General features: G+C 47.7%; 1 protein-coding gene across 11 annotated transcripts; it reads left to right on the forward strand.

The window, feature by feature from the left end:
- Nucleotides 1-39: 39 nt before the first annotated feature.
- Nucleotides 40-27,869, forward strand: si:dkey-220o5.5 (actin filament-associated protein 1-like 2). Of its 11 annotated transcripts, none has more exons than XM_023958087.2 (17): nucleotides 109-243; nucleotides 1,486-1,605; nucleotides 6,141-6,275; nucleotides 6,347-6,424; nucleotides 7,190-7,248; nucleotides 9,799-9,907; nucleotides 9,979-10,199; nucleotides 14,090-14,269; nucleotides 14,359-14,445; nucleotides 18,420-18,486; nucleotides 18,568-18,797; nucleotides 18,870-18,967; nucleotides 21,583-21,700; nucleotides 24,408-24,495; nucleotides 26,674-26,840; nucleotides 26,913-27,023; nucleotides 27,169-27,869. In XM_023958087.2, exons 2-17 carry the CDS (start codon nucleotides 1,590-1,592, stop codon nucleotides 27,193-27,195), a joined length of 1,791 nt encoding a protein of 596 aa, XP_023813855.1. In that variant the 5' UTR covers nucleotides 109-243; nucleotides 1,486-1,589; the 3' UTR covers nucleotides 27,196-27,869. The 11 variants fall into 11 exon arrangements, 9 of the variants coding, with proteins under 9 accessions (XP_078809565.1, XP_078809568.1, XP_078809566.1 ...); XM_023958088.2 differs by having other exon boundaries at nucleotides 21,586-21,700; XM_023958089.2 differs by having other exon boundaries at nucleotides 14,123-14,269.
- The last annotated feature ends 17 nt before the right edge of the window (nucleotides 27,870-27,886 follow it).

Consider the following 27,886-nt stretch of genomic DNA (forward strand, 5'->3'; position numbering starts at 1 on the left):
AGAGCGGAACAGCAACCAGTGAACCAATAAAACCCATGTTCGGATGAAGTTCTGCTTTACTTCTTTAAAGCAGCAGCTGGATGAAAGAACCTGAAGTTTGATGATTTTCTAGGGTTTTTCGTGTTCAGAAGGAAACGGGGAGAAGATCTGCATTCAGATTTCTGATTGTAATCTCTGGCAGTTTTATGTTTGGGTTCTATTCACCTGAAAAACGAAGAAAAAGAACCTGTGAGGATGTAAAAGGTAGAACTGCATCCAGATACTGACGGTTGTTCTAATCAGGAACACTAACAGTTTGAGATTCTGACATCATCAGGTCCAGTTTAGGAAGAACCCTTCACAAGGTGGTTCTCTACCTGAGGCAGGTGGAGAACATGTCAGTGAATGATGGTTCCTGAATGTTCTGCAGCAGAACCACCTTCTGGAGCTGATGAAATAACTTGGTCTTCTTGTTTGGACCATTAAGAACATTCTCAGATCAGGAAGCATCCCTGGTTCTGGTTCTGGTTCATAATAAAGGGTGAAAGCTGTCACAGCACCTCCGCAAGGTCAAAGTTCACAGTCTTAAAGTTTTTTTTTTTTTTTGTCTGTATTTATTTATTTAATATTTATTTCTTTATTTAATAAGAATCTCATTTTTGATAATAATTTTTCATAATAATTTTAGTAATGTTTTTAATTATCTAATATAAATGTCATTTGTGATGTCCTTTATTGATGTTAAATTATATAGATTATTTCTGAATGTCGTGTTGCTGCCACAGATAAATGAAATTTCCCCATTGTGGGATTAATAAAGTCATCTATCTATCTAAAAAAGGTTAGTAAAAAAAGAAAATAAATAAATAAACATTTTAGCGGCAAAAAACAAACACGTTTGTGTGTTTGTGTGTATATTTCAGCATGTTTGTGTGTATATGTGTGTGTATATTTGTGTGTATTTCTGTGTGTATATTTGTTTGTGTTTGTGTGTATTTCCCTGTGTGTGTTGTGCATATGTATGTGTGTGTGTCTCAGTTGTGTTAGTGTGGACATAATAGCAGCAGGGGGGTATTCCAGAAAGCAGGTTCTGCTAGCTCCCACGGTAAGTTTGAGGCTAAGGAAGTTGATAACCTCAGTTTTCGGTTCCAGAAATGGAGGTATGTTTCAGGGTATGTCAAGTTGCCATAGCAACTCATGCTCTGAACATAACCTGGTCTGGAGCAGGTTTAGTTGAAGGTTAGTTTGTTTTCAGAGAGGTGAAGCAGCATGGCGTGTCCATTTGAAGGTGATTTAGTGGATGAAAAAGCTCAGATAATACTTCCAAACCCGCCTGCGGACAAACAGACACGTTTCCTGACCACAGAAAAGTCTTTTTGCTGAAAGATTTTCATCAAGTGGACCCAGGAGCTCGTCTTCAGGAGGTTCTTCTGTGTTGGCCCGGCTCGCTCTGACTTTCTGTACCTCCCACATAATGAGCGCTGGTCCGCCCACCCCCCTCCCCAGGCGCTGAGGTCACAGGGGGGCCGGACTCTGCAGTCAGACCTGGAGCTGCTGAGGAAGGAGCAGCAGGATCTGGAATCAGCATGAAGAGCCTGTGAGACGCAGACATGGACAAACAGAAAGGTACCGTACCGCTCTGCTGCTGCAGGTCCACTGAGGGGGACATGAGGGAATTGGACCGGAACACAGACGGTTCTGTAGAGAGCTGGAGGACCACAGGGTTTGTGGCAGAAACGTTTTACTGTTTGCTCTGAACGGGAGGCGCTGCGGCTGTCAGCTTTCTCTCCACGAAGAGTTCAAACGGTTCTGCTTCATGAAGATGTGCTGTGGTTCTGATGGATCAGTTCTCCATCAGTGGAACGTTCACGGTCGGTTCTCATGCAGACTAGTGTCTTTGCTGTTTGAACGGCAGGAAGCAAACTCAGACCTCGCCGTGGCGCTCTCTCCGCTCAGATGTTGCTCTTCATCGGTTCCTCCCAAGTGGTTCTGGTGCAGATTGTTCTCATTTGTGGTTCTGGTGGAAGGAGCTGTCAGATGTTGTCAGAGCCGGTTCCCTTTGGGGAAAAATCAGAACCTTTTCCTCCAAAGAGACAGCTGAATGGATGACAGCACTGATTCCAAACAACAGCTATGGAGCCTCAGAGTCCGGTTCCTTCCTCTCTGAGGATGATGAAGGTGTGGAAACATCTCTACCTCATGCTTCACTCTTCCCTCTGAAAGCGGTGGGCTGGGTCTGGACCAGAATGTCATAAACCGATTATATCCCTGTTAGGGGTGGGCAGCAGGTCCTCAAAGAGACGAGCCCGGTCCCTTAGGTCTTCTGGGACCCTCATCTGCAGGATTTGTCCCAGTGATGGTATGTTGGCTCCCGAACCACCCATCTGTCCTCCTCCATGCCCACTTCCTGCTGTGGCCCTCTGGGGGCCTCTGGGGGCCTCACTAATAGACTGTTTAGGTTCTGTCTGTTTGTTTGTGTCTTCAAAGTTTCCACTTTCCTCCTGCTTGTTCTCCAATTATCTTTCTGGATGTCATCTGATGACAAAGTGAAAAACCTCCAGGTCCCGCCTGATGATCCGACCCCCCCACGCTGACCGGAGCCAGCAGCCATTAGAAAGGCTTCTTCATGCGGCGGCTTTGAGAGGCTCCAAACAGCTGAGAAAACCTCAGCTGTTAAATCTGTTTGGTGAACTGGGATGTTATATATACATATTCCATTTGTTGTCTTTCTTTTTTTTCTAACTTGTTCTGCCCATCAAATGAGCAAACAGATGAAGCTGAAGCGGTTCCTTTAAGTCGACACACCATCCGGCACCTCCTCCTCAGACATATGATTTTCTAGCTGCTCTAGTTCACTGAAGGTTTTTTCCCATCATTCCTTTCTATTCAGGTTCAGTTATTTTACATTTTCATCAACAAATGGAAGTTTCCAAAGTTCTAACGGATCAGCGTGAAGCAGAGGAAACTGGACGCTCCTTTTCCTGTTGGTGAGAAAGATGGAGTGAAATTTCATGGCTGTGAAATCCTGCAATGTGATCTTAAAACCCCAATAATTCAGATGACAGTCAAACATCAGGTTTCCCTCTTGAAGTCTGGGATTTGAAGGAAACTGCAGAATGAGTTTAGCTGAGTGACTGCAGGTTGAAGGGAAGGTTTTGAATCAATTCTGGTCCAAACGTTTAGCTTCAGGCGCTCCGACGTCCTCTTAAATGATGTAAACAGGACTGTGTGTGTCCTGCTGCTTCAAAGGCAGAAACAGGAAGTGATTCTGATGCTCAGATAGGCTGCGTTCAGAAACACAAACCAGTGATGTTTTCTTGTCTGTGCAGCAGCGTCCGGCCGCCGTAGGCGTGTAAGGCATGTGCGGCGCAGCGTTTAGGCAGCAGCACTCTGATAAGCAGATGCTCTAACCGTCAGCAGAGACGGGTTAATCAGAAACGTTTAACCTTCAGCTCCCACCCCCACCCTGAATGGACTCACTCTGTGGACATGGACGGGTTTGGGGGACAAAGGCCGGCTCTTCTCAATGGTGGCATTCAGTCCAGAGATTTGTTGACTCTGATGTTCCTTTCAAGGAAAAACAGAACAGGATTCCATTACTTCTCCAACTAAAAAGTCTCAGCTGTTTTATATTGTGTTGTCAGGCTGTTATGTTGTGACCTCCATCGGTGCTGGTCACCAACAGGGTACCGGTGAAATGAGACTAGTGTTGCTGGAAGAAGGAGAGGAGGAAAGTCCTGAGTGTTGGACTGAGAGGAGAGACTTTGAATGTTGGAGCAATGACAGGAAAAGGTAGAGCGTTAGTGATCATGATGCAGAGGAGGAAGGTAGACGGGCTGTGTCCAGGAGACCAGGTGGAGCGGCAGCAAGGCTGGACGCTCAGGAGCAGCTTGTTCTATCATGGTGGAGGTGAGGAGAAATGTAGGAGTTACCTTAAAGGAGGACTTTGTTAGGAGTGATGTGGAGGTCAGAAGAGTGTCAGAGGGATGAGTCTGAAGATAGAAATAGAAGGTTTGATGGTTCATGTTGTTCGTGGTTTGCCCCACCGGCAGGAGCTGGAGGAGAAATTCTGGTTGGATGTTGATGAAGTGATGATGATCATTTCTAGAAGAGAGAGAGTTGTGATTGGTGCAGATTTCAATGGAGATGTTGGTGCAGGTAACAGGTGATGTCCATTTTTAACCCTTGTCATCTTAGATAACCCCCCCCTTCCATTGACGTGTTCTCCCTACTATGACAAAGGTGGATAAAGGTGGAAAGATTTCATGTAATCCATGGACACCAGTGAAGATCACAAATCATTGAAGAAAAAAGGTTCAGAGCTCTGTCTGGTGGGTCTAGATGACCCACCTCCCAATGTTAAAGTGCCTAGGATAGAACAAGGGTTACAGGGGGAGATGTGCATAAATGTGAAAACTACAGAGGAATAAAGCTGATGAGCCAAACAAAGAAGTTATGGGAAACAGTAGCAAGACAAACTAGACGTGAACATTTGTGAGCAGCAGGATGGTTTCACGCAGAGAAAGAGAACTACAGATGGAATCTTTGCTTTGAGGATGTTGATGGAGAAGAGAAGGTCAGAGAGAGACACTGTCTCTGTGGACCTGGAGAAAGTTTGTGTCCCGAAAGGAAATGTGGTAACATATGAGGAGGTCTGGACTGACAGAGACGGATGTTAGAGACAGTGTGTGTGTGTGTGGGGGGGGGGGGGGTGCTGAAGGGGGACAGAGGAGTTCTAGGTGGAGGTGGGATCACATCAGGGATCAGCTCTGAGGTCTTCTGAGTCCTCTTCAAAGTGGTTGCATCGTGTGACGTGTCGGTGAAGCGTATGATGTGTCGATGCAGCGTGTGACGGGTCGGTGCAGCGTGTGACGGGTTGGTGCATTGTGTGACGGGTCGGTGCATCGTGTGACGTGTCGGTGAAGCGTATGATGTGTCGATGCAGCGTGTGACGGGTCGGTGCAGCGTGTGACGGGTTGGTGCATTGTGTGACGGGTCGGTGCATCGTGTGACGTGTCGGTGAAGCGTATGATGTGTCGATGCAGCGTGTGACGGGTCGGTGCAGAGCTGGCCCTGGAGATAACTAGCATGTCAGCGGACTCGCCTTTGGGGGGTGCTGGAGCCCACCCCCACAGACATGTTTTAGATTGTTGGAAGGAGCCCTCTTCTAATGAAGCATGCTCCCCGTGAGCTTCAGGGTTAACACGCCACTCAGACGTCTGCATGCATGTGCTTACTGCACACTCTGCAGCACATCCATGATATTGGAATGAGCAGCAAATGTAGGAGGAGCTTCCATGATGATGTAATTCCTGTTCTCTGCGTTAACCATTAAATGCCACTCAGAGTCGTGTTGACTGTCGGTGACGGTGTGAAGGCCAAGCCAACAGCCCAGCTGCTGCTGGATTCCTCTGCTATGGTTGCATCAGGAAGGTGTGGGAGGAGCTTTGGGGTTCACCTGAGAACCACATCCATGATTGTAGATGTCACTGTTGTCTCTGGACTCAACAGAAGTTCTAGTGTTTCTAAGAACTTCCTCTCCTGGGTTTGGGTCTGTAGCAGGTTCCATCATGTTGCAGGAAGAGTTATTCACTTTCATGCACAATATGGGGTGGGGGTGGGGGACCAAGAACTAACCTGCTGGTCCCTTAAAAGAATAGTTCCAGTTGGTGGATCTTAAAAAAACATGATGAAGTTAATTCAGTTTTGTTGAAGGTTTCACAGCTGGAACATCAGGGACTGCTGAGGTGTTATGGCTGTGCACAGACAGGTACAGGTGTGCTGACTGACACAAACCTCCAAGACTCATGGGAAAATCCTTTAAGGTGATGCTTAAGGAACATTGGTGACAGGGATAACGTCCCAGACAGAAGGGTTCTATTTAAAAAAGACAATCAGAACCAAAGTGAACATCTAAAACGTTCCCACTGATCCATGTGGGGTTTTTCTGGAGGACCCATCCCCGATAGATCAGCTGATGCTCTGGCTGGCATCTTTGCTGCTGTGATGTCATGTTTCCAAAGCGGTTCCTTTTCCTCGTCTCTGAGAACATTTCTGGTTTGGTCCAAAGATCTCATGAAGCCATATTTTCCAGATATTTAGTAACAATGAACATGAAGATCTTTTTTGTGGTTCTGATGGCCTCCTGGTTCTTCCTGCAGTGCTGGCCAAGCTGATCTGGGACCTGCAGTCCTTCCTGTCCGTTCTGGACTCGGAGAACTTGAGTTACATTGCTCAGGCTCAGAAGAAGTCCGTCTCAGAGCTGCTGTCCAAACTGCAGAGCCAAGACTCTCCAGGTGACCGAAGCGCTGTTCTGATGGGAACTTTCTGCAGAACCTCATTAAAGCTCATGCTTGTTTGTGTGCAGTGGAAGATGCTGAGTACATGATCATGAGCTGTCCATCATCGTCTCCTAGCAACGATCCTCTGGACACACCTGCCACAGGTGAGGGTTTGTTTGCTGCATCCAGTAGGGGATGACAGAAACTACAACTTTAGACTTGAAAATTATTTTTAAATCAGCAAAGATGTAATGATGAGGTTCAGAACATCAACAAAAACAGAACCAGACAGGACAGAACACCAAGGAGGACATGAAACCAAAGCAAGCCGACCTTCCTGCAGGTTCGGCGACTGTGACTCCAACCAGAACCGGGATCGCCTTTGTCTCGTGTTCAGAACCGGTTCTGTCATATGATTTAAAAACAACACATGGATGCAGATCTTAACAAAAAAGATTTAAATAACTTTTTTGATAATTCTTTTTGAGTTTAGGTGCAGTTACACCCAGCTTCCTGTAGGGGGTGTTGCAGCAGTTTCACCAGCTCTAATGGATTCTTTTTAGGCCATAATGATTGGTTTGAAGTTGACATATGAAGCAGGTTTGGTTTCAGCAGAAAAGAGGAATATTTTGAGTCGTCTTTCATGTTTATTATTATGATGTTTTAATTCTTTTCTTTTTTAGCGATGAGCGGATCTCAACCAAGTAAACCCACAGGTCTGTGAACAGCAGATAAACACCAATTAACAGGACAGTTCTATCCCTGAGGAGAACCAATCAGATGTCTGGTTCTCCTCGACTTTAAAAAACATGTCAGGTCCAATTCCCACGGATGATGCAGAACTCCACAGGACAAAAGCTCCTCAAGACGCAGGACGCTGATTCTCTGGTCCATGAGAACTCTGACGCTCACATTGGTTTGTGTTCAAGGTGTCTCCTCGTCGGAGCTGCTCCCTCTTCAGGACTCCTCCCTCTGGAAAAGGAACGGGGTGAGTCCCCCTCCACGATCATGTGACACCAGTTGACGGACAGATATCATCTGAACCTAGACTCTGATCTGGACCAAGAATCTGATCTGGATCTAAACTCTAATGTGGTCCTAGACTTTAATCTGGACCAAGACTCTAATCTGGACCTAGACTCTGATCTGGACCAAGACTCTGATCTGGATCTAAACTCTAATGTGGTCCTAGACTTTAATCTGGACCAAGACTCTAATCTGGACCTAGACTCTGATCTGGACCAAGACTCTGATCTGGATCTAAACTCTAATGTGGTCCTAGACTTTAATCTGGACCAAGACTCTAATCTGGACCTAGACTCTAATGTGGTCCTAGACTCTGATCTGGACCTAGACTCTGATCTGGATCTAGACTCCAATCTGGACCTAGACTCTGATCTGGACTTAGACTCTGATCTGGATCTAGACCTTAAAGTGGTCCTAGACTTTAATCTGGACCAAGACTATAATCTGGACCTAGACTCTAATGTGGTCCTAGACTCTGATCTGGACCTAGACTCTGATTTGGATCTAGACTGTAATCTGGACCTAGACTCTGAACTGGACCTAGACTCTAATCTGGACATAGACTCTAATGTGGTCCTAGACTCTAATCTGGACCTAGACTCTGATCTGGATCTATACTCCAATCTGGACCAAGACTCTGATCTGGACCTAGACTCTAATTTGGATCTAGACTGTAATCTGGACCTATACTCTAATCTGGACCTAGACTCTGATCTGGATCTAGACTCCAATCTGGACCTAGACTCTAATGTGGTCCTAGACTCTGATCTGGACATAGACTCTGATTTGGATCTAGACTGTAATCTGGACCTAGACTCTAATCTTGACCTAGACTGTAATCTGGATCAGACTCTGATCTGGACCTAGACTCTGATCTGGATCTAGACTCCAATCTGGACCTAGACTCTGATCTGGACCTAGACTCTGATCTGGATCTAGACTCTAATCTTGATCTAGACTCTAATCTGGACCTAGACTCTAATCTGGACCTAGACTCTAATCTGGACCTAGACTCTGATCTTGACCTAGACTCTGATCTGGACCTAGACTGTAATCTGGGTATTGACCCAAATCTAGATCTAGCCCCTAGTCGGATTTGGTTTTCTCTGGAACAGTGGAGCTGAATCGTTCTCCTCACCACAAAGAATCCAAACGTTCATGAAGCAGAACCCCCCAAATGTCTCCTTCAGGAACCCTCAGATGTTCTTCAACGTTTCTTTCTAACAGATTTGCCGTCGTTTCAGATTTCAAACGAGCTCAGATGCTTCAGAAATACTTCATTTCAGATCAAGAACTGGTCTGTTCAGATCATAAAATGTAGATAAATCATAAAATGTCTCTGGACGGAAAGAAATCTGTTTTCAGGCAGAAGGAGGAAGCGGAGGACGGTGTGTGATGTGGGTCACTAAGGACAGACTGGTTCTGCTGAGGTCTGGGAGGGCTGGATCCATGACGGGGGGGGGGCAGGAACTCACTGTTTATAAATGGGACCATCTCCTCAGCATCTGATTGGCTCACAGCCTGGAACCAGGAGGAAGTGGTCGTTCATGGCAGCTGATTAGCATCTGGGCTATGTTATTCACACACGCATGCACTACAAACACAATTATCACACAACAAACACACACAAACTAAATGTCACAATGCAGCAGGCTTTAGGAAGGTCAAGAGAAACTTGCATCCCAGAATTCCTTGCAGCTGCCTCCCGTTCAGTGGCTTTAAGACGTTCCAGTTTGGGTTTTGGATTAGTTCCTGTGTGCCGATCCAAACCTAGCCGTCATTTCCAGATAAAACACTAAGCTAACTTAAAGCGAACTTAAAGAGGAAGTGCTATTTGTGCCACAACAAAAAAACAAAATCACAGTTTTGAAAATATAACTTTCTAAGTTGAACATAAATAAATGTCTATTTGGTATAAAATACATTTTTTTTACCTTCATAAATCTGATTAATATGATATCATCTTTTTTTAATATAAATGTGCCACCAAACCAGCCAAAAACAACAGACAGGAGGGTTGGGATTCCCTCCAATCATGTCTTGGTATTGATCAGCAGGAATCTGTAACCTGAGGTTCAACAGACCAACGTGGATTTTTAGCTTCTATTGAAACTGGGACTGAAGAAGAAAATATTTCTAATCAATCAAATCAGTGACTTTGTTGGCTTTGGTTCCATTTTATTTGGTTGAATGAATGAATTTATATCAGAGGTTTTCCTAAAACCGTAAAATCCCTTCAGGAGTGGGCATAACCATAAATAAAGTGGATAAAGTTCATCTGCAGACGTGACACTAAATCCTTGGCCTTGTGTGATCAAGAAATCCTCTGGAATGAATACATTGCAAATACAGACCATAATATTCATGAAAAAGCAGGCTCCTGTGTTGAACAGGATGTTTTATTTTGAAAGGAACTCCTTTGTCAAAAGTAAAAGAACTCAACAATGATTTGTCTGAGTCCTGGTTTTTCCAGAAACTTTACAAAGACTGATCTTCATCTCCTCGAATGCAGAACCCCACTGTGCCCCCCCTCCCTTCAGGAGGTTTGGGAGGAGACCAGGAAGACACGTACGAGGAGGCGGAGCCTTACATGGCTGCAAGCCCCACCATGCACAACAATGGTACTTAAGAAACACAGAGCTGTCCAGAATCACGACGAAACCACCAACCACATAGTTCTTCTCAATTCCAGAGAAGGCGGAGTCAGACAGCAGCCACTACGAGTCCTACGGGGAAGAGGAGGAGGATGAAGATGCTGATGTCAAGGACAGGGCTCATTACATCCAATGGAGCAGCTCGCAGCCGTGCCTAAGACCCGCCCCCGAGTCTCGCCTGTGTGGTTACCTGTGGAGGAGGAAGTGGCTCGGCCAGTGGTCCAAACAGCTCTTCATCGTCAGAAACGATGTGCTGCTGGTGAGGGGGCGGGGCTTGTGGGTTATGGACAATGTACGGCGACTTGACATTTAGCCTCTGAGGAGTTGATGAAATGATAATTTAAAAGAAAAACAGGACGAGATGAAAAACTAAAAAAGATGGGTAGAACAGCCAGGAGGGGTAGAACAGCCAGGAGGGGTAAGACAGGCAGGAGGGGTAGGACAGGCAGGAGGTGTGGGACAGGCAGGAGGGGTAAGACAGGCAGGAGGGGTGGGACAGGCAGGAGGGGTGGGACAGGCAGGAGGGGTAGGACAGGCAGGAGGGGTAGGACAGGCAGGAGGTGTGGGACAGGCAGGAGGGGTAGGACAGCCAGGAGGGGTGGGACAGCCAGGAGGGGTAGGACAGGCAGGAGGGGTAGGACAGCCAGGAGGGGTAGGACAGGCAGGAGGGGTAGAACAGCCAGGAGGGGTAGGACAGGCAGGAGGGGTAGAACAGCCAGGAGGTGTGGGACAGGCAGGAGGGGTGGGACAGGCAGGAGGGGTAGGACAGGCAGGAGGGGTAGGACAGGCAGGAGGTGTGGGACAGGCAGGAGGGGTAGGACAGCCAGGAGGGGTAGGACAGGCAGGAGGGGTAGGACAGCCAGGAGGGGTGGGACAGCCAGGAGGGGTAGGACAGGCAGGAGGGGTAGGACAGCCAGGAGGGGTAGGACAGGCAGGAGGGGTAGAACAGCCAGGAGGTGTGGGACAGGCAGGAGGGGTGGGACAGGCAGGAGGGGTAGGACAGGCAGGAGGGGTGGGACAGGCAGGAGGGGTGGGACAGGCAGGAGGGGTGGGACAGGCAGGAGGGGTGGGACAGGCAGGAGGGGTAGGACAGGCAGGAGGGGTAGGACAGACAGGAGGGGTGGGACAGGCAGGAGGGGTGGGACAGGCAGGAGGGGTAGGACAGGCAGGAGGGGTAGGACAGCCAGGAGGTGTGGGACAGGCAGGAGGGGTAGGACAGGCAGGAGGGGTAGGACAGGCAGGAGGGGTGGGACAGGCAGGAGGGGTAGGACAGGCAGGAGGGGTAGGACAGGCAGGAGGGGTAGGACAGGCAGGAGGTGTGGGACAGGCAGGAGGGGTAGGACAGGCAGGAGGGGTGGGACAGGCAGGAGGGGTAGGACAGCCAGGAGGGGTAGGACAGGCAGGAGGGGTAGGACAGCCAGGAGGTGTGGGACAGGCAGGAGGGGTAGGACAGGCAGGAGGGGTAGGACAGGCAGGAGGGGTAGGACAGGCAGGAGGGGTGGGACAGGCAGGAGGGGTAGGACAGCCAGGAGGGGTAGGACAGGCAGGAGGGGTAGGACAGCCAGGAGGTGTGGGACAGGCAGGAGGGGTAGGACAGGCAGGAGGGGTAGGACAGCCAGGAGGTGTGGGACAGGCAGGAGGGGTAGGACAGGCAGGAGGGGTAGGACAGGCAGGAGGGGTAGGACAGCCAGGAGGTGTGGGACAGGCAGGAGGGGTAGGACAGCCAGGAGGTGTGGGACAGGCAGGAGGGGTAGGACAGGCAGGAGGGGTAGGACAGCCAGGAGGTGTGGGACAGGCAGGAGGGGTAGGACAGGCAGGAGGGGTAGGACAGCCAGGAGGGGTAGGACAGGCAGGAGGGGTAGGACAGCCAGGAGGTGTGGGACAGGCAGGAGGGGTAGGACAGGCAGGAGGGGTAGGACAGGCAGGAGGGGTAGGACAGCCAGGAGGGGTAGGACAGGCAGGAGGGGTAGGACAGCCAGGAGGTGTAGGACAGGCAGGAGGGGTGGGACAGGCAGGAGGGGTAGGACAGCCAGGAGGGGTAGGACAGGCAGGAGGGGTAGGACAGCCAGGAGGTGTGGGACAGGCAGGAGGGGTAGGACAGGCAGGAGGGGTAGGACAGCCAGGAGGGGTAGGACAGGCAGGAGGGGTAGGACAGCCAGGAGGTGTGGGACAGGCAGGAGGGGTAGGACAGGCAGGAGGGGTAGGACAGCCAGGAGGTGTGGGACAGGCAGGAGGGGTAGGACAGGCAGGAGGGGTAGGACAGGCAGGAGGGGTGGGACAGGCAGGAGGGGTAGGACAGGCAGGAGGGGTAGGACAGCCAGGAGGTGTGGGACAGGCAGGAGGGGTAGGACAGCCAGGAGGTGTGGGACAGGCAGGAGGGGTAGGACAGGCAGGAGGGGTAGGACAGCCAGGAGGTGTGGGACAGGCAGGAGGGGTAGGACAGGCAGGAGGGGTAGGACAGCCAGGAGGGGTAGGACAGGCAGGAGGGGTAGGACAGGCCGGAGGGGTGGGACAGGCAGGAGGGGTAGGACAGCCAGGAGGGGTAGGACAGGCAGGAGGGGTAGGACAGCCAGGAGGGGTAGGACAGCCAGGAGGGGTAGGACAGGCAGGAGGGGTAGGACAGCCAGGAGGTGTGGGACAGGCAGGAGGGGTAGGACAGGCAGGAGGGGTAGGACAGCCAGGAGGTGTGGGACAGGCAGGAGGGGTAGGACAGGCAGGAGGGGTAGGACAGGCAGGAGGGGTGGGACAGGCAGGAGGGGTAGGACAGCCAGGAGGGGTAGGACAGGCAGGAGGGGTAGGACAGCCAGGAGGTGTGGGACAGGCAGGAGGGGTAGGACAGGCAGGAGGGGTAGGACAGCCAGGAGGGGTAGGACAGGCAGGAGGGGTAGGACAGCCAGGAGGGGTGGGACAGGCAGGAGGGGTAGGACAGCCAGGAGGTGTGGGACAGGCAGGAGGGGTAGGACAGGCAGGAGGGGTAGGACAGCCAGGAGGTGTGGGACAGGCAGGAGGGGTAGGACAGGCAGGAGGGGTGGGACAGGCAGGAGGGGTAGGACAGGCAGGAGGGGTGGGACAGGCAGGAGGGGTAGGACAGGCAGGAGGGGTAGGACAGGCAGGAGGGGTAGGACAGGCAGGAGGGGTAGGACAGGCAGGAGGGGTAGAACAGCCAGGAGGTGTGGGACAGCCAGGAGGGGTAGGACAGGCAGGAGGGGTAGAACAGCCAGGAGGTGTGGGACAGGCAGGAGGGGTGGGACAGGCAGGAGGGGTAGGACAGGCAGGAGGTGTGGGACAGGCAGGAGGGGTGGGACAGGCAGGAGGGGTAGGACAGGCAGGAGGGGTGGGACAGGCAGGAGGGGTAGGACAGGCAGGAGGGGTAGGACAGCCAGGAGGGGTGGGACAGGCAGGAGGGGTAGGACAGGCAGGAGGGGTAGGACAGGCAGGAGGGGTGGGACAGGCAGGAGGGGTGGGACAGGCAGGAGGGGTAGGACAGGCAGGAGGGGTAGGACAGGCAGGAGGGGTAGGACAGCCAGGAGGTGTGGGACAGGCAGGAGGGGTAGGACAGGCAGGAGGGGTAGGACAGGCAGGAGGGGTAGGACAGCCAGGAGGTGTGGGACAGGCAGGAGGGGTAGGACAGGCAGGAGGGGTAGGACAGCCAGGAGGTGTGGGACAGGTAGGAGGGGTAGGACAGCCAGGAGGGGTAGGACAGGCAGGAGGGGTAGGACAGGCAGGAGGGGTAGGACAGGCAGGAGGGGTAGGACAGGCAGGAGGGGTGGGACAGGCAGGAGGGGTAGGACAGGCAGGAGGGGTAGGACAGGCAGGAGGGGTGGGACAGGCAGGAGGGGTAGGACAGGCAGGAGGGGTGGGACAGCCAGGAGGGGTAGGACAGGCAGGAGGGGTAGAAAGGGTCCCTGCTGGTTCAGAGACTCTGAGCTGGAGGCAGAAGAGGCAGCAGAGATGAAGATGCTGAGGTTCTCTGAGGGACCAGGATGGATCATTGAATCCATCAGAGGATCAGATCCTATATGTTCTGGAGATCCATGAAGGGCAGCAGATGGAGACTTTGGACACGTTCAGAGACCATGGAGTGGTTTTCTCCTAACCCCACAATCAATTCTCTTGAAATAACTGGTGCCTGTTCTTTGGCTGCTTTAGTGCTATAAATGTGCTCGGGATCTTCTGCCTCAGCTGGAATTGAACCTGCGTGGCTGTCAGGTCTTCTACAAGTCAAAGACCCACTCTAAGATCCAGCACCAGCTCAAAGTGGCGCCGGTGGGTTTTGATTCTCTGGTGTTGGGCTACAGCAGCTTCCAGCAGGCTGAAGAGTGGAGGACGGTAAGCAGAAAGACTGACGCCGCTTCAAACGGATCCGGATCGTCCAGAAAGTCTAGAACCAGAACCGGGGTGACACTTGATCTGTGCAGGTGATCGTGGACGTCAGCCTCAGAAGTGAGGAGAAGACTCAGAGCTTCTCGTCTCTGATGGAGTCAGAGCTGCTGCCGTCCTCCAGGGTAAAACATACAAGAAAGCCCCCAGTTACATCCATGCAGCTTTCAAATCCCAGCTAATCTCATGATTGTTTGGGATTATTCACAGTTGAATTCAAAACTACCGGGCTACAAAACGTTTGAAGGAATGATGTTGTTTCCAAACCTCAATCAGAACTGAAGTCACTTTCTGAGCAGAGAGATGTTCACATTTAAATCAGCTTTGATTCAGGATCTAGAACCCTCAGAGAACGGCATAACGGTCCGTGTTCCAACCAAATTAAATCTGATCTCAGCTTTGATTTTTTTTCACATTCAGTCCATGTTTTACTAAATGAAACATTCAATGATAAAAGACACATTTATGAATCAAAGTCTTCTTTAGTGTTTTGGAAATAAAAGTGGAGGATTTTCCAGAGTCCAACTCTTGATGTGAGGAGACGCAGTCAGCAATGAGTAGCCGCGGTTACATGGGCAAAATATCTTGATCGGATCAATGGTCGGATTAGAATTCAACCGTGTACATGGGATCAGAAAAACGTTTTACATGCGCAGCCCTTTCGGTCAACATAAATCAGTCGCACATGCGTAGTTCTGTTTAAAATACTGGAAGAGAAGTATTTTATTTTATTTTTTAGAATTAAAGTAGGTCAGGTCTAAGAGGTCCAATATATTTGACTCATTTTGCCCACCATCTCAAACCTTTATCTGTTTGCATCTTTATTGCAAAAGTCAGTCTTTCCATAACATAAATATCATGTATTGTTTTATACCAATCATCTACTGTTGGAGCATCAGGTTGTAACCACTTTCTTGTCAAGGCCTTCTTCCCTCCCAACAGCAATATTCTCATTACATATTGGTCTGCTGCAGACTGCATGTGTTGTGTTACTGTTCCCAGGTATAGAGCTGAGGCATTAAAGGGAAAGGTTTCTTGAAATGTCGTCTCCAAACATTTATGGATTTCTTGCCAAAAGGATATGAGTACAGGACAATCCCAGAATATATGGTAGTGGTTGGCTTCAGATGAGCCACATAACCTCCAACAGCCTGTACCAACACCTTGATGTCTCTTTTGTGTGGGGGTGATGAAGAATCTGATGATGCTTTTCCATCCAAATTCCCTCCAACTATGTGAATGAGTGGTTCTCCATTGGGATTTACAGATATTTTCCCATTCTTCCTCAGTGATGTGCAATCTTCCTTCTCATTCCCATTTACTCTTAACATATTGAGTGTTTGTGTGTCGGGAGTCCTGTAGACCCTTGTACAGTTTGGATATTATTCTTCGTCCGCTCCCAGAAGTATAGGCTGTTATAAACACTTTCAGAATGTCATTGTCTAATTTTCCTGATCCCTCAGCCAAGATCCCATTCAGTCTATGTCGTATCTGTAAGTACCTAAAAAAATCCCTGTTCTCCAAACTGTATTCTTTCTTACACATTTCAAAACTTTTTACTGCCCCCTTTTTTATTAGGTTGCAGTATGCTGTGACTCCTGTTGTTCTCCATGTTTTAAATCTTGAGTCTGTCCTGTTAGGTATAAAATCTGTGTCGTATGCTCCCCATCGCAGCACCTTTTCTGCTCCCTCCAAACTACAGTTTTTAGCTATTTTCCGCCATATTTTTAGTGATATTTTTAGCCATGGGTTTTCGTCAGAGTTATTTGTCGGTTTACTATCTGCTATCTTGGTTTGGATGGGAGGTTCTGTGTGTTCTCCCTCTTCTATTTCCTTCCACCTTGCCCTAAATTGTGGATCGCAGAGACCTACAAGTGGTCTTATTTGAGCCGCATAATAATAATCCCTGAGGGTTGGTAGTGCCATACCCCCTTTGTCCTTAGACAGTTGCATTACTTTGTATCGTATTCTGGGTCTCTTACCCTTCCAAATGTAACGTGAAATCATCTTGTCCCATTCAATGAATTGCTGATCTTTTATTTCAATTGGTAGCATCTGGAAAAGATACATTAAGCGAGGCAGGATAACCATTTTAATTGTGTCTATCCTTGAAGATTGGTAGATGAATCCATCTGGAAATGTCTGATTTTATTTTTAAGTTTAGAGGGGCATAATTTGCATCAAATAATTTAGTAATATCCTGGGTGAGGTTAATTCCTAGGTACTTCATTGTATTTGTAGTACATATCAGGTCATATTTATTCAAAAGCTGTTTCGGTGGATTAAAATTGAGAGTTAAGAACTGGGTTTTTTGGACATTTAATCTGTAGCCTGATAATTGTCCAAATTCTTTTAGGGATGACATTAATATTGGTAAATGTTTGTTGCTTTCACATTCTTTGACATTCACTTTCCTTTAAGTTAGCATTCACTTTCCTCCGAGTAAGCATTTCACATTCCTTCAAGTTAGCATTTCACTTTCCTTTTACTTGCACTTCACTTTGCTTTAACTTTGCATTTCACTTTCCTTTAGTTTGGCATAAAACTCTGTGCAATTCCAAGAGACAAATTTACATAAACTTTTGGGTAATAAATACCCCTAACGGAGCTCACAGGTGGAAGCCGGGGAGGAGGGTGGGGCAAAGAACGCAGTGCTGCAGTAAAGAAGGATGAACAACTTACACACCTGGACTTAAATAGGATGCTGCACAGGTGAGTTGATTAACTGACCCACCCTAGGGGAGTGGCCTAAGTAAAGCCTGCCTGAGTTGCCTGCCCGAAATGCTCCCAAGGTCGCTCACTTTATAGTCTACGTTTAACACTGATATTGGCCTGTATTGTTTGCAATCTAATTTATCTTTTCCTTCTTTTGGTATCACTGAAATTATAGCGTCCCTCCATGAGGAGGGGATTGTTCCCTTTTGTAGTACCCAGTTACATATTTTGCAAAGTTTAGGAGTTAGTTGAGCCCTAAAACATTTGTACCACTCAGCTGGGAAGCTATCTAGACCTGGAGTCTTCTGTGGTTTAAGCCTGGATATTGCAGCCTTCACCTCGTTTTCCGTTATTTCTGCCACCAAGGTTTTATTTTGTTCCTGTGTGACCTTAGGTAAATCTAGGGATTCAAGAAAAGATCCTATTTCATTTATGTTATCTAGTTTTGGCTGTGCGTATAAATTTTTGTAATATTCTTCAAAACAATTTTGGATATCTTCTGGTTTATATTGTATTTCCTCTGTTCGGGAGTGTCTTATTTTAGTGATTGTGTTATCTTTTTGTTGTTTTCTCAATTTGTATGCTAATAGTTTCATTGCTTTACTTCCTGCTTCGTAATATCCCTGTTTTAGAAAAACCAATTTCTTTTTAACTTCTTCTGAGTATATCTCATCTATCTCATTTTGTAGTTTTTTTAATCTTTGTTCTGTTATCATGTTTCGCTCCAATTTTATGTTTTTTTTGCAAATCTTTAAGTTGACATGTTAATTGATTAAGCCTCTCTTGTTTACGCTTCTTTAACGATGAGGAGAGCGAAATTATTTTTCCTCTTAGTACAGCTTTATTCTGAACGGCGCGTCTACATGACTCATTTTTCTTCCGATCAGGCATTCTTTCCAATTACTTTTGCCCATGTAAACGCGGCTAGTGATTGCAGAACGCTCCACGCCGTCCGAATCCTCTGACATCAAAGTCCAGATTCAGGGTCAGTTTGGATTCATGAAGAACTTCTCACTGCGTCGGACCTGAAGGAGCTGCTTTGTTTGGTTCTGTTCAAACGGATCCCAGTTTGTTCCCTCGTTAGTCCGGGCCGTAACCCTTGTTCTATCCTAGGCACTTTACCGTTGGGAGGTGGGTCATCTAGACCCACTAGACAGTGCTCTGAACCTTTTTTCTTCAATGATTTGTGATCTTCACTGGTGTCCATGGATTACATGAAATCTTTCCACCTTTATCCACCTTTGTCACGGTAGGGAGAACACCTCAATGGAAGGGGGGGTCATAGGATAGCACAAGGGTTAAACACAGAGCAACAGGCAGGAGAACTTTACTAAACGGGTTAGAATGTGAACATGTTTTTGGTTTGTGTCCCGTCTGTCTTCAGTCCGGCTCAGTTCAGGAAGATTCTGAGGACCAGAGGGATCCTGAATGTCCCACGAGGATGGATGAAGGTAGAGAAGAAAGGCGAGTGGCGCCGTCACTGAACACTATGAAGTCTGGGGAGTAACAGGCCGGGCTCTTGGGTGTGACAGGGTTCCTGAACGTCCTGATGAACTGTCAGTGGCAGAACCTTCGGTGTCAGGTGGAGGGCGGCTTCCTCTACATGTTTGGAGAGGAGGAGCAGAAAGAGGAGGAGAGGGGCAAAAGCGAGCGTTGCCCTCAGTACACCGTTCAACTCAGAGGTTGCGAGGTCAGAGCCGGGCCAGACCACGCCTTCAGGGTCACACTGAGCATGCTCGGGGACCAGGTTGCTGTGTTGGAGGTAAGTTGGATGAAGTGGAGCTTAAAGCTGGTTTATGTAGGAGTCATCCGTGTCAGACCATTATTTCTCCAGGTGAGCTCTGCAGAGGAAAAGCAGCGATGGCTCAAGCTGCTGCAGGATGCCAGTTACCATGACAACACCATTCAGGAGCACACTGGAGATGCTCTCAGGTTGGAAATATACTCCTTACCTGTTCAAGATAGATAGACAGATTTTTATTTGTCATTGTCACAAGTACAATGACATTAAAAGTACAACCTGGTCAGTGCAATATTCATACCTTAAAAATAAAGGCATGGATGAACAGCAGCTTCCTACAGCTAAACAGCACAACCCCCCCCCCCCCCCCCATCAGATTCATTCCTCGTCAATGTCCCAGTTCACATTCAACAGTCCTCCTCAATCCCCAACCTAGGAGTATGGTTTGACCCTCAGCTAAACTTCCATACCACAGAAAGACCTCATTCCACCACCAACAACAAAACCTCTCCAAACTCCGGCCCCTTCTATTACTTCCTGACTCAGAAGCTCTTGACCACCCCTTTATCTCCTCAAGGTTGGACTACTGCAACTGCCTTTTTTTTGGGATTCCCAACAAGAATATAAAAAAACTTCAATACATCCAAAACAAGGCAGCCAGAATCCTAAAGGGAGTCTGGAAGTATGAGCACATCACCCCCATCCTGAAATCGCTGCACTGACTTCCTGTTTCATCCCAGATTGAATACAAACTTCTCATCATCACTTACAAATGCACGGTCGGTCAGACACCTCCATACCTCCAGGAAGTCCTCGTTCCCCAGAAACACCATCGTACATCCCAGTGGAGCTCCTCCTGCAAATTCTTTAGGAAGTTGCTGCTACTTTTCATGACAGCTTTCCTCTACGAAGGCTGAGGGCGCCTGAAGTGGAAGCTGTGAAAATGACCTAACCCTAACCCTGAGGAGAGAAGAAACAGCAGGAGGTAAAGTGGATTTTCAGCTGAACCAGGAAGCACAGCAGGATGGAAAGCCTTCCTTCTCCAACCCTGGGTGATGTTCGGCAGAGTGTTGACCTCATCTGGAAAATCAGGCAGATAAGGACATCTAGTGCCTTCCAAGCTTCCATCAACACGTCATGGATTCTAGGTTTGGAGTTCTCATTAGCAGGGCCAAAGATGCTAAGAACAATCAAGTCAGGAGAAGACAACATCCCTCCTGCATTTCTGGAGGATGTGGTTGGACTGTCTTGCACAGGGGTCTGCAACCTTTACCACTCATAGAGCCGTTTGGATCAGTTTTCCACAGAAAGTAAAACACCGGAAGCAGCAACAGCCTTTGGAAAACCTGCTGTTTCCAGTGAACAGCATCATTTCACTGGTCTTTGAAGTTCCTGAAGAGATGTTCATTTTTTGGTCATCTGTCATTTGGTAGGTTCCGATGAGAACTATTTCTATTTTAAGCTGGCAAATATGTCGTAATTACCCAGCAGTTAATCCGCTTTTCCAATAGATTTTTGTCGGCAAACTACTTTTTTTCTCATCTGGATCAGGATGTTTTTGGGAAAAGCTGCATGTTTATTCTTGGATGTCTTGCCACATTTGAAACTTTGTTGTTTGCTAATTCCTCGTTACACATGAATCATACCGGTAAAGTCGTTCCAACAATTTATCCAACAATTCAACCAACAAATTATGTCGGATAATTTGTTGGTTGAATTGTTGGATAAATTCTTGGAACGACTTTACCAGTATGATCTTGGTCAGCCAGGGTTTTGTTCACGAGTGAGGGAAGACCGGAGCATGAGATTGACAGGCGGATCGGAGCAGCGTCTGTAATTATGCGGTTGCTGTATTGGTCTGTCGTGGTGAAGAGAGAGCTGAGCCGAGAAGCAAAGCTCTCAATTTACCGGTCGATCTTCGTTCCAATACTTACCTATGTTCATGAGCTATGGGTCATGACCGAAAGAACGAGGTCCAGAATACAAGCGGCTGAAATAAGCTTCCTCCATAGAGAGGCTGGACACTCCCTTAGAGATGGGGGAGGAGCTCAGTCACCCTTGGAGAGCTCGGAGTAGAACCGCTTCTCCTCCACATCGAAAGGAGCCAGCTGAGGTGGCTCGGGCATCTAGTCCGGATGCCCCCTGGACGCCTCCCTGGAGAGGTGTTCTGGGCATGTCCCACTGGGCGGAGGCCCCAGGGAAGACCCAGGACACGCTGGAGAGACTACGTCTCTGGGCTGGCCTGGGAACAGCTCGGGGCCCCCCCCAGAGGAGCTGGAGGAAGTGGCTGGGGTGAAGGAAGTCTGGGCATCTCTGCTCAGTCTGCTGCCCCCCCGACCCGATCCCGGATAAGCGGAGGAAGATGGATGGATGGAATTATCCGACAATTTAACCGATAGTTTGGCTGATCATTTGACCACCGATCCTCCAAACCAGGGGGGTCAGACTCATTTTCACTGGGGGCCACATCAGCATAGTGTCTGTCCTCAAAGGGCCAGATGTAACTTATACATGTAACTAAATGTAATGAAAAATAAATGTAACTACTCCTTAATGTTAAATAACTCATTATTTATTTATTATAAATTTTTAAAGTAACAATTACAGTTGCATAGAAAACATTTGTTTGCTTGTTACTTTAGCATAAATCCTTTTACATTTGATTCTGTCAGGTTGGGTTATATGGACAGTGTTTGGGCCACAAGCCTTGAGTTTGACATATGTGCTCTAAAACTTTGAAATTTTATTTAACTTCCTGTACCCTCCTGAGTCTGAATGTTATTCTGTTTCGTTTTTGGTTTCTCAGCAGACTGCAAACCCGCAAGTTTCCCACCTCCAACCCTTACATGGACGACCCCTTCGCTGTGAGTGGAACATGCCAGGACCAGCCTCTGTACTCCAACACCTCCATGCTTGAGCACATGGTACATACCAGAGGAGAAGCATCTTGAAACAGATACAATTTGCTGTGGTATCTACTCCATATTCATTTACTCTTTAACCCTTGTGCTAGCCCAGAGGTGGGTACTGAGGGCCGCATTCCTGCATGTTTTCCAGCATACCCTGCTCTGGCATGTTCTGATTGGCTGGACACACCTGAACCAGGTAATCAGCCATGATTAGGGCAAGGATGTCTGGAAATCATGCAGACACACCGGCCCTCGAGGCCTGGAATTGCCCACCCCTGTGCTAGCCTATGGGGTCCAGATGACCAGGGGCCTCATTTATAAAACTTTGCGTAGGATTTGCATCATAAGTGGCGTACGGATGAAACATAGGACGTGCGTACGCACAGAAATATTGGGATTTATAAAACCGTGCGCACGCACATCCTACGCATCTTTCCCTTAATAAATCACAACCAATCCTAAATGCAGTGCAGCTTTTGCGGCTTCATGACACGCCCATAGTTGCCCATAAATAGTCTGTGAAACGCCCACAAATGAATATTCATTGATTGCGAAACCATGGCAAACACCGAGAGGAAATGAAAAAAACGTAACTTGCTCAATGTGAAGTAGAAGTTATCGTTGGCGAGGTGGAAAAGAGGAGAAAAGTGTTGTTTGGGGCACAGTGTGGGCATTACTAATGCCAAAAAGGCACGTGAGCGGCAAACGGTGGCAGACGCTGTAAATGCTGTAACCTCACAACCTCAGACCGTGGCCGAAATAAAAAAGAAATGGTCGGACATCAAAGTCGAGGCAAAAAAACTTCTAGCGCTCCATCGGGAGGAGGGGGGGGGGAGGGGGGGCAGGGGCACCGGAGCGCCAGATGCACCGCACCGGGTGACACGCGTAGTTCCTCCGAGTGCTCCTCTGCCCAAAAGCCCGCAGAGGTCCAACAGGACGGCTGGAGGAAGTCTGAACCGGCTCATAAGCCACTCGTCCTCTTTGCCAGCAAGTCTTCTTGCTGTCTAAAGATGCGTTCACTCCCAATTCTTCCATTTGCCACATCTTCTAAGATCAGCCATTGTGCGTCATTACGCATTGTGATGGAGCATTTTATTTCCCTCCATTTAATTACATCTGACAAGCTACAGATGTCGGTAATAATCCACGTGGAAATGGGAAATTGATCAGCAAATGTAATTTCTTGTTGCTTTCTGAATGGTTGAGACATACGCCATACATTGTTTTATCAAAAATAAAACAAACTAAAGGCATATGCATGAATACCATAATTCTGTAGCTTATGAAGAAATGTTTTAATATGAAAACAACTTTCCCCAGTGGACAATTAATGCATCTCTCTCTATCTATCCATCTGTCTGTCTGCACCTCTATCTGCTCCGCCAGACGGACACATTGAGGAGAAAATCAGTTTTGTACATTATTTCGTTCTGTTAACTATATTATTTATGAGGATGAATTGCACAACATGCCAATATTGCAGAACATATTTCACTTTTCTTTCTGCAAATAAGTGTTCATTTGAATTTCTGTTGTAATTTTCGTTTGATTTGTTTTTTTTTGTTTGTTTCACTGCTGATCGATCAAACGGGTGTTGGTGTAGCTGTTAATTGTCAGACTTGCTTTGTGAAGTCTTCATGTTATTTCTGAGAGGCAGTATTGTCATTTTCACTTTCACGTGTTTCTTCCATCTGCCGACGGTGTCGCCGTTTCTCATTTCACCCGTTTTTGTGCGTACGCCTGGGTCAGAGCTTGAAGGACCGCACATTTTCCCGTCAAGTTTGCTTTTTATAAATCTCAACTATTGCGTAGTAGAGAGTGGCGTACGCCTTCTTTTGTGCGTACGCAACCTTTATAAATGAGGCCCCTGATCCTTACATTGACATGTTCCCCCCACCATGACAAAGGTGGATAAAGGTGGAAAGATTTCATGTAATCCATGGACACCAGTGAAGATCACAAATCATTGAAGAAAAAAGGTTCAGAGCACTGTCTAGTGCAGAGGGGGGCACTGAGGGCCGCAGTCCTGCATGTTTTCCAGCATACCCTGCTCTGGCATGTACTGATTGGCTGGACACACCTGAACCAGGTAATCAGCCATGAGTAGGGCAAGAGTATCTGGAAATCATGCAGACACACCGGCCCTCGAGGCCTGGAATTGCCCACCCCTGGTCTAATGGGTCTAGATGACCCCACTCCCAATGTTAAAGTGCCTAGGATAGCACAAAGGTAACAGGGAGGTTGCAACTTTTTGTAAACAGCCTCTAGAGGTCATTTGAAAAACGGCAACATTTGACACTTTTGGAGGTTCAGGAGAACGTAACCAGAGAGTGAAATGATGGTCATCAGAGCTCAGTGGAGTGATGTTAATTGAAGGAACTCAGAGAAAGTTAATACGGTCAGACGCAGAGGGGAGCCTCAATGGAGAGCTGGGTATCGGGAGAAGAAGGTGAGAATCCAGAGTGAGTCTGTTAGCAGAGGTTGGTTCAGATACTGGAAGAACCAGAACCAGAAGGCTGAACTGTCTGCAGAGAAAAGAACAGGCAGAGGAGAAACTGAGGAACTTGAGGAGAGCAGCGTCCAGCTCCAACAAACCAAGGTTAGACAGCAGAAGGACTTACTAGGCGTGTCAAAAGCTGGATGAAAGTGCAAATGCGGCCACTTTTACCCCTCGTCTGTGAGAACGTGACATCAGCCATCTGACATCATCTTCTACTTTCAGCTCCATGGCTCTCAGGACTCAAACCAGCGGGCGTCAGTGCTGTCCAGAGACCCAGTGACGTACAGCAACACTGTCTTCAGGAGCCACAGTGAGTCGTCACCACAGTACAGCAACAAGACAAACCCATCTGTCTGGACCGGCAGAAGAATTTCCTTTGGGTTCAGGCTGGAGGGAACCAGAAGGTTTTTGGTTCCTGCAGCCGTTCACAGCAGAAACTGATGAGGTCCCAGTCCAAAGAAACCCCCAGAAACATACAAAACACTAAATAAATGAAATGCCGACAGGTTTCAATCAAACTAAATCCAAATTAACCAAAGTAAGCAAATGTTAGCTGAGAAGAAGATCAATGCTAACAAGGCTAAATGTTAATTTGGCCTAAAAGCGAACAACAACGATTATTGATACATTTGAAAAAAAAAACTAAATAAAAATCCTTGATTTATGTCCTTGTGAATGTAAAACTGTAAACTCCTAAACTGAGCTTAAAAAACAAAAAGGCAAATATGATTGTTACACATTAAACTAGCCGCCAACAATTTAAAGAATAAAAACCTCCAATGTTTATGAAATATGGGCTGAGTTTATGATTAACTGCAGATCAAAAAGTTACCTGGAAAAAAACTAATGAGACCAATGCGTAACCCTTGTGCTATCCTAGGCACTTTACCATTGGGAGGTGGGTCATCTAGACCCACTAGACAGAGCTCTGAACCTTTTTTCTTCAATGATTTGTGATCTTCACTGGTGTCCGTGGATTACATGAAATCTTTCCACCTTTACAGTAAACCCTTGTTTTTCGCGGGGGTTAAGTTCCAAAATAACCCGTCATAGGCAAAATCCGTGAAGTAGAAACCTCTCTTTTTTTCAATTATTATACAATTAAAAACTCTATTATACATTGAAAAGAAAGAACAAACCATTTTACAGGCTCAAGCATTTGTTTCTCAAATGACGGTACTTTAGAAACGTTTTTTAACAAATAACTTCTGTACTGTACTGTCTTAAACACTAAACACTGTCGTGTTTAAAATGATTATGAAAATACACAGTACAGTGGGACAAATAGTGACTCAGGTGTATTTCACTGCTCTACAGACTGAGCCGCTGCATCCTGACTCCGCTCTGCAGTGTTTTCTTCTTTTGAAGCCCGCGGTGCAGCTGTGTTTGTTCAGGAGAAGAACATAGTGATAGGCAGTTGTTGCTCTTTTTCTATGGGTTTTAGAGAAACTCGAAATTGCAAGAGAATTTGCACGACGTAATGTAAATTTGGCAAGCTGATTTACGTACGTGTACATATTAAACTGCAACGTTATTGACACACAGGTAGAGAAGAAGCGGAGTGACTTTTTAGCCAATCAGAATCGAGAACACAATGCACGATGCAAATCCATGAAGTAGCGAAACCGTGAAAAGTAAACCGCGTTATAGCGAGGGATCACTGTATCCACCTTGGCCATGGTAGGGAGAACACGTCAATGGAAGGGGGGGGGGGTCATCTAAGATAGCACAAGGGTTAAGAGGAGAAGCAGTGATGATGATGTTGACAGGATGCTGAAGGTGGAGCTACCAGGAAAGACCATAGAGGAGGTTGATGGATAAGAAGGACATGAGGGAGGAGGATGGAGAGGAGAGAGGGAGGTGAAGGACTTCCTGTGGCGCCTCCTAAAGGTGAAGAACAAGAGCGGAACTGTTTCTGTCCAGAACAGCAGCTGTGATCGCTGGTTGGAAACAGGATCTTTTTGGATCAAACTTCTTGTCTAAGTCCTGAACCTGAGAGTCCAGTTCCATCTGCTGCACACCTACAGTCTGGTTTTTAAGCCTTCCTGAAGGCCCACAGAGCTTTGAGTCGGATGTGAATATTTATGTTTGCTGAGGTGATCATGCTGGAAGTCCTCATGCATGTCCGTCCTTAAGGTTTCTTGGTCAGGTGAGCTACATCAGAAATCCAGGTGGTAGACCGCTCAGGGGCCCATAGAGAGAACGAGTTCATGCACATTTTTCTACAACAGGTGAGGTTCAGTCAGCGGGGAGAAGGTGAGACGCAGGCGTGTCAAACAGATTTCTCATTTTTAACCCCCAAAATCCTGCAGACTGGAGCCCGTTAGTGCTGTGCACGTGAGACGTGCGCGGTTAGGAATGAGCAATGTGACGAAGGCTTCAGGCTGCAGTGTCACATGGTAAAAGGATGAAGGTCTGAAAAGCTGAATGCAGAAGTAAAGAGCTGCTCCCTGTTGACACCAAACCTGTTCCCGTTCCTGCGTCTCAGACAGCAGAGGCGCTGAGGTGCAGCGGAGCGTCCAGAAGCTGGAGCTGGCCGGGAAGGCGGCGGTGCAGCTCCGGGCGGGTTCAGAGACAAACCTGCCGTCCGTCGGGAAACAAAGCAAGCGCGCCTCCTTCAGACAGTCGCTGGCTCTCTACACCGAGCGCGCTCAGGTAGGTGTTGCCCTGTAGGCGGAGCTGAGGCCGGCTCGCAGCCCTGACCTCTGACCTTTCTGCTGTGTGCAGGCGAGCATCCTGAACCCTCTGCTGCGGCGGACGGCGTCAGCTAAAAACTCTTTACGACGAGCTCCTTCAGCGCTTTTCCTGGAACATGGGAAGGTTTTCCAGAGAAAGAAGGTGCGATGGGTTAGGAGCAATGAGGAGGAGGAGCCGTTTCTGCCAAAGTTCACATCAATCCAGAAAACGGGCCCAAAAGGCTGAAGTTTAGACAGATCTGACATCCTTGTTGGACTCATTGATGAAGGTTTTTCTGTTTTCACAGGAATGGGAGACCAAAGCTGCAGCTTGACGGATGTTCTGACCGCATTGGGCGCTGTGGTTCTCATCAGTTTGTCTTCATGTCTGCAGACGATGAGGAGCAGAGCTGCTTCTGATCATTTTTAACTCAAACCCCTTTCAGGTTTTGACGTTTCTGTGGATGAAATGTGTGTTTGAACCAAAGTGCTAGCTATTATTTTAGTGCAGAAACAATATTGTGTACCTAAATCTTCACTTTCGTCATTTTTATACTTAGAAGAATGTAAAGGTCTCTGCCCTGCAAAAGCTTTTACTTTGAAGGAAACAGTGGAGTCAAAGTTAAAGGAAACCGTTTTTTATTTTCCTGAAGAAGAGATGTTCTGATCAATGTTGTGTCTCCAGTGTCCATCGTCACAATGAAGGTTCTCGCTGTTCCACAGCATTAAACTGCTGTCAGAACCCTGGACTGGTGACTGATGTCTGATGACAGACATCGCTTTCCAACATCATTCATTCATCATTCGGATGCATTTCATTTTCTGCACACATTAGAGAAACTTAAAGCTGAGTTTCAATAAGATCACAGCTGTTTATTTTAGTGGTAGCTGTTTGTTCCTAAGAAACGAAGATTTTTTAAAAATCTGATATTTCCTCCACTGCAGACCTGCGATCGTCACGAACGTTTTAACATTGATATAAAGTTAATAAAGTTCATATCTAACCCTTGTTCTATCCTAGGCACT

Source organism: Oryzias latipes, chromosome 9, assembly GCF_053564925.1.
Source record: "Oryzias latipes strain Hd-rR chromosome 9, Olatipes_Hd-rR_3.1".
Lineage (NCBI taxonomy): Eukaryota > Metazoa > Chordata > Actinopteri > Beloniformes > Adrianichthyidae > Oryzias > Oryzias latipes.